The sequence below is a fragment of the Lichenostomus cassidix genome, chromosome Z, assembly GCF_008360975.1.
Source record: "Lichenostomus cassidix isolate B80296 chromosome Z, HeHo_3.0, whole genome shotgun sequence".
Classification (NCBI taxonomy): Eukaryota; Metazoa; Chordata; class Aves; order Passeriformes; family Meliphagidae; genus Lichenostomus; species Lichenostomus cassidix.
The window spans coordinates 53535648-53546162 of NC_139511.1; the positions used below are offsets into that span (position 1 = coordinate 53535648).

A 10515-nucleotide genomic window follows, 5' to 3' on the forward strand; every position below is an offset into this window, starting at 1 on the left:
ATCTGTTCTACCTCAGAAAAGCGTCAGTGGACTGTAGCCTGACTATATTTAAAGCAGGCAAGTTCCTCTTTCACTCTTAAACTGTTGTTTTGCTCACACTGAGTTCAGCAAGCATGTTCAACATTTACAACCTGCTTTCCAGCCAACTCCCCCAGTTTGTCTGATCTCTCTGCTCAGTCTCACGTCATTCAGGGGAGAAAACACAAGATCATCCACTGCAGCAACCAAACCACCTCTCTCCACAATGGCCTCTGGTTAATATCTCCTGGTTTTCAGCACTCACATTTATTTGGATGTGCCAGCTGCAGAGCATGCAGTGCTGCAGTTGATGTGTGCAGAGAGGAGTGACAGCTGCCATCCCTCTGGTGTGCAGGACCTGGAGACATCTGGGGTAAACACTTACCTGCTAACATCTGACTATTTCCAGTCCCCGTGGGATTGATCTCAGGGAGTCTGAAGGTCTTTATCAGAGAAATAAGACAGGTGTCTCAATACATGCTTAGGGATGTCAGCCCTCTGTCTGTCTGTCTCTCCTCCTCCTCTTCCTCCTCCTCCTCCCAGCTGTGCATCTGTGCACCCTCACACCCTCTCCTACCACTGGTGGGGATTTTGGGAGCCCATCAGACCAGCACTGTGCTCCATCACACAGAGAGCTTGAAGGATGGTAAATTTTCCCGGGGTGATTCACAGGTATGAGAGCTAGACAGAGGAGAGGCACAAGGATTTTACCTCTTGTGCTGTGCTCTTCATACAGGAATTTGCACACACTGGTGGTATGATGATGTCTCTATTTGCTATTTGGTTGGTGTGCAATACAATATGAGAATAGTAAGGAAGTACCAGGGCTTTCCCAGGGGCAGGAGACGACTGACTCATTAGCTTTTTTCTTTTCCTTAATATTTTATTTTGTCTTTGCTTTTCTTCTCTTTTCCTTTTTTTTTTTTCCATCTTTGTGTTTTCTATTCCAAGTGGGAGACAACAGAAAAAAAAAGACAAGGTTTTTTATTCAGGGAAGAAGCACAATGGAAAAGCAGCCCTATGCAGAGAACACCTGGGGCCAAAAGCAAATTCCTGATTGAATTAAATCTACAAATCTCTGAGCACTCAGAGCTGCACAACAGGAACCCCTTGGGATAGTTTCTTCTCAGTTCACTGTGAGAGCCACTCCATGCCCTGAGGCATATGGAGAGAGCTTGCTTAAACACAGTTCTATCTGAATGGCAAAACATAGGCACTCTTCTCATTTACAGTGACAGTTAAATTATTTTTATCTGTCTAAACTACACACAGCAGCAGTTAGCTCCTAAGTCAGTATTTTGTAATTTTTGTAGATTTTTTACCGTATCAGTGCTTCTAGGCTGTGCCCAAGTCCCCATGCTATCACAAGTGTTATCACAGCATTCCTGACTGGCTTTCTGCCCCCAGCTCATGCCAGGTGCCTACATGTTGGGGGCTCAGCCAGGGCAGCACTGGTTCATCCTCCTGCTGATGCTGTTCCTAGGTGCTGTCTGCCTGGCACTGAACTCCAGCTGGGACCCAGCGTGCCAGGGGGGGAGCTGGACAGTCGAGCAGCTGCACTTCCCACCTGGATGGGGAATTTTGCTATGACAGCCCCTCTCCACTTCCTGCCACTCCACCACGCTGCCCATCTCTGCTCCAGCCTGCCAGGCTGCACCGCCTGCAGCACTGGAAGCCCATGTTGCTTTCTGAGACTCCCTGGCACCCTCCAGTTACAGGATTTGTGCTTAAAGGAAAGAAAGAAAGTGTTCACCAAACCCAGCTGGTTGTTTGCAACAAACACTGCTGCTCTTCCCCCTCTCGTGAGGCTCTGAGTGCACACACAGCCCACCTGCCTCTTCTGAGCAGAGCTAGCAGGGATGTGGTTTAGCCCCAACACTCAGGCTGTACCAGCAGCAAGCCCTGAGCCCCGTGCACTGCTCCCCAGGGCCCACACAGTGTGCACCTCAACAAACCCCACAGACCACAGGCTCCCACCCACGGGCTGCACACCTGCACTGTCCTCTGCACACCGTGGGCTCCAGGGCATTCCTCTCTGGACACACCACTGCTGCCTGTGCCTGCTTTCTTCCACTTGCAGAACAGCTTTGTGTCCAATTGAAGTGCTCATGTTGGCCAGCTGTGCCATGCCTGTGTTTACTTCCCCACAAGCTGAACATCTGCGAGGTTACTGGGCAGAGAACTGCCAGAGCTGCAGCTCCCACATGGCCCTGGGTACCCTACCCCTCCTAGGCTGGCCCCAGGACCACCCAGGACAGCACATCCTTCTGTGCTTTGGGAGGGCAGGGGGTGTGGAGGTGGCTGGTGCTGCAGTGGCTGTGTCTGTGCTCCCCATTGCAGCTGGGACAAGCATAATGCTCTGAGCATTCCCACACCTCGAGAGCATGGCAGAATATTTCAGGGTGGCACTGACCACCTGGTCTGGTTGACCTTCATGCAAAAGCAGGTCAGGCATGCTCAGCGGATTTCATTGGCATCCACAGAGTTGACTTCTCTATGTTATAAATGAATTTATTTTCACTTAAAACTTAAAAGCCTTTGTAAACATTTTGAAGACTTGGTGTATCAGGTATGGTCTTTGTCTAGTCTGAGCTAAATATTCCTGCTGTCTCCTGACTGCAGTGCGTAACTGAAATTCGTATCCAATTAATTTGGCCACATTCCTTCTAGAAACATTTTCCAGACCCCCTCTTTCCTACTTTCTTTCTGTAAGGTTTACTTAAGACTTCTCTCAGAGTAAGTTTTGTTACAAGACTCATGACATTCAGAATCCAAAACTGCCTTGTGGGGATCCTTTTTTAAGGATTAATAATTCATCCAGAAGAGTAAACAGTCCTCATATGTGCTAACTTTGATAAAAAAGTACTGCAGATGAGACACTTCAAATTAATACAAGAGAGACTCAAGGCATTTGTTTTAAAAACATACTCCCCAAAACCCCAGGGCTATGCATTGCAAGCCTGTGCTGAGGCTTCTGAGGGTTCTGACTGCTGCGTTTCAAATAATTCAAAATTCTCTTTGGGTTATTTTGTGGGTTGTGTTAGTTTGGGTTTTTTTTCAAGGTGCTGTATTTTCCTATTTATATTCACAGTACATAACTCTTTCAGCTTCACTGTGTATTTCCCACAGATTACAGAAAATAAAAGTTACAGCTGTGAAGGTTTAGGACTGTGAGAGGTTCCTGTGACTACCTGTCACAACAGAAATCCTTGATTTCAGCTTCAGTGTGCTCCCTTCCCTCCAGAATTCAACCTTCTCTGACCTGAAGTCTCTTCTCTCCTTGGGCTTAACAAGGTAATTCTGCTCATCACATTGGTAAAGCCCCCTGCCCCTGTCAGAGACAGACCTCTGGAGCCACCACAGCAGCATCTTCTGCCTTCACAGGGCAGCCACAACCAGCACCTTCAGACAGCTGGTGAATTCTTTTGCTAAGCAGAGATTGATCCTCTTGAGCAATATCCGGGCTTCTCCTCTAAGGACAGTCATTTACAGTACAGTGGGTGAAATACATATTTTTCCAAATACTACTGTCTCTAAGACAGGAGTGATAGCAGAGTCACTAGAGCAGATTTTTATTAGTTTTTCAATATTGTTCCCTAGAAACTGGAGAGAGACATGTTTGGCCCTTGGAAATGGCTGGTTTTTTTAATAGGAAAAGAGATTTTCCTGTTAAGTTAGACATTAAACACCTCATGTCTCCTGACTCCCACAAATGCCTTCTCAAACCCATCATTTCAGGACAGGTTTTTCTTCTCAGCTGAACTCTGTAATTAAATGTGAACTTAAAAGTACCAAGCAAGCATCATTGACAAAGACATCATTGCCCTGTTGAAGGCAACAGATCCTGCGTTTTTACAGATAAGAGATGCAGTTTGGGTAATCATATATACCAGTAGAGTTTGTGAGACAGGCCACTCATGCTGTTTTCTATTTTTTTCTCAAGGTGTCTGATCAGTTGGGTATATGATGGTGTCTTTCACAGCAACAGGCAGCTGAAAACAGTCATGCTGACAGGAAACCTGCTCATGTTTCTGTGTGACACAGCATTTGCTGGCCCACATTCCCTGGACCATCTTAACACAGACAGGAATAACTGGTATGTCCTTTATTACAATGGCACATATTGACAGCTTAGATATCATCATCTTGTAACGCGGAGGGTGAGGAGGGGTGGAACCAGGCCTCTGCGTTTACCGAAAGTGTCTCTAGGCTATGGAGAGATCACTCCAGCCAGCACTGCCTGGTGCTGTACAGAAAAGCCCTTCTCACACCCGTGCCGGTGTAAGGCACATATTCTCACTCACCCACGGAGTTGGATAACTCGTGCGTTACCAGAGACAAAGAACTCAGAGCGCTCAGTCAGCCGGAGGTTCCAGAGTTTATTCTGAAGGGTTCCAGGGCCAAAAAGAGAACGAGGCACCCCAGCCGTCTACATTTAAAGGGGCGGCTGGAGGGTCAGGGGAGAGGAGGCGGGGGGAACACCACAACCAATGGGAGGAGGAAGGGATGGGATCAGGGGTTAGGTTACAGCTGGGGGGATTTACATAATTTGGGGAGGAACCATCGTGTTCTCCAGGGGGGAGGACTAAGAAGGCTTCCACCAGTGGGGGTCTGCTGTGTTGGAACCCCTCAGCTCCTCAGCAGTTCCTGAGGTGGTATCACCCACCCCAACAATCTTGGGCAGCAGCCACATCTCTTCACTGCAGCTTCCTCCCAACATCACCACTTGAAATCTCAAACACCTCAATTTTCAAATGAACAACATATGAGGAATCACAGCAGAAGATGTCCAAGCTTTGCAGAAGACCAGCAATGTAACTCTGATCCTTAAAGGCAATGACATTACATACACTGACCCTGGAGCTTTCCAGTCCCATTTCTGCAGTTTGGACTTTATGGACTGTGCTGACATGCCTGGGGTCCTGGTGGGGATACAGAACTCCAGAGCCCAGCCCCTTTGGCTGGGGACGTTTTACAGCATGGAAAAAGAGCCCTACATAAACCCAGATGTTTTAAAAGGCCTCTGTATTATCTCTGTCAAGGATTTCTGTCTGCAGTTACAGCACTTCAGAAATCTATATGCTGACACATTTCAGTACTTAACCAGGCTTTGAAAGCTGGACCTAACCCAAACCCACGTCCAGGCATGGATGGAAACCCTGGCATCAGTGGCATGAGATGGTTCTCAACACAAGCTGCTTTGAGCACCTCTGCAACACCAGCTCTGCTGCCTTCCCCTCCCTCACCTGCCTCCACATCAAGGGTAATTCACAGGTTCTGCAGATGGGCTCTGGCTGTCTGGGGAAACTGGCAAAGCTTCAACAACTCGATTTAAGTGAGTCACATTGACTGCTCTGACTGCTGTAGCAAAGAGCTGAGAGCTTGGAGCAGATTTCTTTACCTGAATCTGAGCCACAACACACACCTCTATATCCAGGATCTGCTCATTTAGAACCGTGCTAGCCTAGAGCTGCTGGACTTAGCCTTCACTCCTCTACACAACAACACTTCACAGAACCCTTTCCAAAATCTGTATCTCTTGCAAGTGCTGAATCTTTCCTCCTCCCACATTAATACTAGCATTCATCCTCTTTCAAGGCTTGGAAAACCTCATGTTCTTGGACCTTGGTCAAAATAACTCTGAGTTTAGGATCATGCCAAAGGACAAACTGTTCCAACAAGTATCCAATTTAGAGGTGCTAACATTATCATCCTGTGAACTGACAGTAGTAGGTAACCAAGCATTTCACAACTTCAAGAAGTTACAGCATGTTGGTGTGAGTTACAGCAAACATATTGCATTCAGCACAGATGCATTTTCCAATCTCAAGAGCATCCATCTCAGTTTTGCCCATAACAAGATCCATGTTGTACCAGGTGACCAGCTAATGTCCCTAGATGGCCACTGTATAATCAATTTAAGCTACAACTTTCCAGACTGCACCTGCTCTTATATTGATTTTTATCACCTGCTACAAGCAGAATCTGGATAAAATTGAAGAGCCTGAAGGAACAAGGTGCTCTGAACCCAAATTGCCAGCTGGGATTCAGCTGGCCACCACCTCACTCTCCTGTGGGATGAACACAGCAGGAATCATTGCGGTTGTTCTGGTTGTTTTATCCTGTGGTGCCATCTTCATTTGGGGTGCTTGCTATTTCAACCAAAATTACCAGCAACTGTAAGTCTGGGATGGGGACACAGAAAATATCTACAGCAAGTGTATTAAGTTGAATGACATCTCACTGTTTTTATTTGTGACTTGTATTTTCTTAAATTTCTTAATATTCTCTCTATCTGTATTAAAACTTTTAGAAAAAAAATGAAAAATTAGAACTGAAAGAATAAGCTATGATCTGAATCTTGAAAATTAATAATTTATCTTACAGAGAAATCCTCATTCAAAATCCTAGTTTCTAATCCCTGTTGTACCACTACTATGGCTAATGCACTTGTAAAGGGAAAGTCCAACAGCCAAAATACAAACTCCCTTCTCTTTAAAAAAAGAAAACCTAACCACCACCACTCCCAAAAAGGAAAAAAATACTAACAAAACAACCCAACCAAATTCCACCCTCTATCAAATACCCTTAAAAAGCAATGTTGTTTAAGAGCAGACAGTAGTGTACCTCACTCTGCTAAAAAGAAAAAAATATTACCTGTGTAGCACAGACACATTTATAGTCATGTGACACACACGCCTGCAGGACTGGCAGAGACAGCATGTATCACCTCTGCGATTTTTAAAAAATATTTCTTTAAAATACTCTTGATCCTTAGAGAATTCCTGGCCATTGAAATTCTGTCTATCCATCTCTCAGCCTGGCACAGGCACTGCTCCTGTGCTATTTTCTAGACTCCACAGTAAATAAAGACAGAATCATCTTAAACCATAAAATTGTAGACTTGGTCAAGAATCTGTGGGTGCCATGCTACACTTGCTTGCACAGGACAAAACCCCCAGTGCAGACAGATATGAGACATTCCTTTGCAGCCTGGAAAGTTCCTTTCAGCCACAGCCCAGGTGAGAAAACCAGTGGCTGCAAAGAGGGCAGCACAGTGGACAGTCTCATCCCACAGGTGTGCCTGGTGTCAACAGCTGCTTCTTGTTGCTTCTGGTGTGCATCCCTGGAGGGAAATCAGGGATGATGATCCCTGCTTCAATTGGATATATAACACCTAGGCAGGAATAAAGACTCATTACTTGTATAAAACCAAATTGTTTTCTCTGCTATCACTTGTGAATTAACCCAGAGCAAGGCAGATAATGTGCATTTGACCAAGGATCTAATGGGAGCTTGCTGGGCCTACTTACCTGCCCTGTTTCACCATGAAGTCATTTATGTTTATTTAGTGCTTTAATAACAGGCTTACCCTGATGGATAGACACGACTTTCCTGGTGGTATGCCCCTCCTGTCTCCATAGCAGAGCAAGCACCATGCAGTCTCAGCCAGCGCTGCTCCCTGCCGTGTTCAGCCCGAGCTGTGGGAGCCAACTCACTCTCAGCACTTCCCATACAGGACTCCACATTCAGCTTCAGCTCCTGCCCAAAGGCATTTCCTCAATATTTTCTTCTTTAACATGCTGACTAGCTAAAATTTCAAAGATTCTTGGTGGACTAGAAAGTTTTTGCACATTTCTGATGATTACTGCTGACTAGAACCCCTGATTGATCTTCTCCAGTAAGAAATACCTCTCCTTTAAAAAGCCTTTTTTACCATCTGTTAGAGGATCAGACTCATGCATTGTGTATTTTTGCAGCTTTTGGATGCCTTTAAATCCCATACATCACCACCCTACTCCCCAGCTTCTCCTTCTTCTTGCCTTCACAGCCGTGTGCTGCCTGAGGGCATGCAGGGAGAGATGTTTGATGTTCCTTCTCCAGTTGCCTACAGACATTCCTGGGTTTGGCAAACAAAAATGTTGCCTCTGCATATTGCTGGTCCATGTTCCCTGCTCCTGTGGCTGCTGAAGACTCCTCCTGATGCCATTGGCAGGCGCTGTGCTAAGGCTGAAGCTGCATGGGCTGCCTGCCCTCCTGCAAGGACTCAGCTACATGAGAGCACTGACCCCGAGCAAACCACCCTGCCCGAGCTGAGCACGCCCTGACTTGTGCTTGGGAGCAAGGCAGAGACATTCCTCAACTCAGCCCAAGGTTCAACGTGCATTTTCCTCTCACTCTGCAAATCCAATTGGTTAAATGAGCAACCTCCAATAGCTTAACAGTCCAGCATGATTGTCAGTGTGTGTACCACCTAAGAAAGACTTGCTTCTTACATTGTTTGCCTCTTGAAATTGTGGGAGACAAATTCAGGAATACAAATACTGTTATCAAAAGGGAGCATAACACAATCCATAAACACAAAAAAAAAAAAAAAACCTGCTGCAAGTATCAGTAGTAACTGTGGGAGTTAGTAGTTACATGTAGTAGTGACTGGAGGAAAAACTGCATGTTGGGCTGAACAGTATTCTGAGATGCTTGTCTGTATGGAGAGACCACCACAGGATTTAACCATCACGAGTTCCTGAAATGCTGCCTTGTGTCATGGTGTAGATTCAGGTCTAGACTTCAGTTGGTTAAAACTCAAGGGCGTTTGAGAAGGCAAAATGTGTTTCCTGTGCCTTATATATTTGCACAGAGTATCAAGGCTTTCTTGCAGTCCGTGCCTTTCCCCCTACACAACTTTAGATGACCATATCTTCAGGTGTTCTAATTTTACTCATTTTCTTTACAGTGTCATCTCTGCTGTATTTGCCTGCAAAAATGCCATTCATAAGACATGGTCCAAACAATACTGAACAGTATACACTGTATGTTTCAGGATACACAAACCCTGAAGAGAGAGACTGACTGTTCTGAAGGAAAATTTTGCTCTGGATATAACACACTAAAATGTCCAGATTATATATTAAGACTTTTTAAATTCAAAGATTTAATCTTCTGGGATTACTTAGTAAGGACATACATGGAAAGAGGCAATAGTTTTACTGTTTCTTATAGAACTGTGTACCTAGTCAAGCTCTGGTGTGATGTGCTCTTTTGTCTTCCAGTCAGGCCTTTTATCACTCATTTTGTCAAATAGGGCTATGAAGCCAGCACACAGAGAGAACAAGGGAATTGCCTGAGGTAAATGGTGCCTAACAAGATTTAACTCACCACCACCCTACCTCCTGGACTGTAAGTCCCCAAAGTCATGGTGCAACTCAACACCACAACACAGAATTTATCAGTATTCACAGAAAGAAGGAACTTGAGCATATCTTCATTAATGAGTCACATTTCACAAACTGGTAAGCACTTAGCTTTATTCCACCAGGACAAACCAAAACTCAGAGCCAAGTTCTGTCCTTAATTGTGTATAAGCAAGGCCTCTCAGGAAGATGCAAGACTATTTTTGAAGGAGGATTTTACTCTCAACAAGATGGTTGAATGGGCCAATTTCTACGCATGCCAACTTCAAAAAATACACACTGATGTCAATGAAACATCTTTTAAGAACTTTCTCTCATTCACTGGTCTTGTCTGAACCTGGAAAAAGAGCAGGTGAGACCCTTTCCCAAACAATCTATACCATACCTTCCCAATCTGACAAAACCAATGGAAATTCTTCTCCCCCAGTAGCAGAAGACATCTTTCCCTACCAAATGTCCCTTAGATATCCTCTTCCCCTTCACACCTGCATCTTTCAGGGCTTGATGTGTACTAGAACACAACTACACTGTTCTTTCTCTGCAGTCTCCTCTGCTCCTCCTGATGCTCCCCACTTTTTGCCTCTTGAACTATAACCTCTAGCATTGCTTCCTGCCCGTGGCAATTGGAACTTTAAGGTCCCTTCCAGCCCAAACCATTCTATGATTCCTACACTCAGTTCATCCAGATGCATCCTTGGCATGTATATGGGAGAACAATCTGGTCAGTTCCAATCAACTACTATACTATATATAGTAAAGATATAGTCAACTATATCTATATATAGTCGACTACAGATACAGTAAGTGGAAAGGAAAACTGTTGCTAACCCAAGGCATGCAGTGGGACATGCATCCATACACCCTCCAGTATCTTCCCATCCTGTGATCTTTTCCTTCGGATCTGCCATCTGAGCTTTGATCTAAACCATGTAGAACATCCCAGTAAAGTCTTGCAGACTATGTAAGACTACAATCAGGAGCCTAAGGGGGTTTAGCAAACAGAGTTCAGTGCTGAAGAAGGGAGCTCACATTTCCCCTTCAGACCATGGAAGCATTCCCATCTCAGGTAAGGTGCAGTCTCTTCTTCCACCATGAAAGTGAGGATGACAGGCCATGCCAGATGTAACACTGATAACTCATCTCTCCTGACTTCCTCCTTAGCACAAACTCCATGCACGAGTCCTTTCCTCTGGCCCAAAACACCACGGAGGCTCACTCTGGGCATGCAGGTTTCTGTGCCTCCCCCAGCAGAGGTGACCATGCTGTCCACAGCCAGAGACAGCACAGAAGGCAGAAGCAGTCTCAG

The 10515-nt window shown here is 45.4% G+C and overlaps 1 protein-coding gene across 1 annotated transcript; it reads left to right on the forward strand.

Moving 5' to 3' along the window:
• Nucleotides 1-661: 661 nt before the first annotated feature.
• CD180 (CD180 molecule) lies at nt 662-6201 on the forward strand. Its single transcript, XM_085043454.1, is given in 11 exon segments — nt 662-690; nt 2359-2464; nt 3148-3203; nt 3205-3312; nt 3962-4084; nt 4086-4178; nt 4703-5164; nt 5166-5354; nt 5356-5604; nt 5606-5978; nt 5980-6201. Coding segments are annotated over 11 exon segments (2010 nt in total).
• The last annotated feature ends 4314 nt before the right edge of the window (nt 6202-10515 follow it).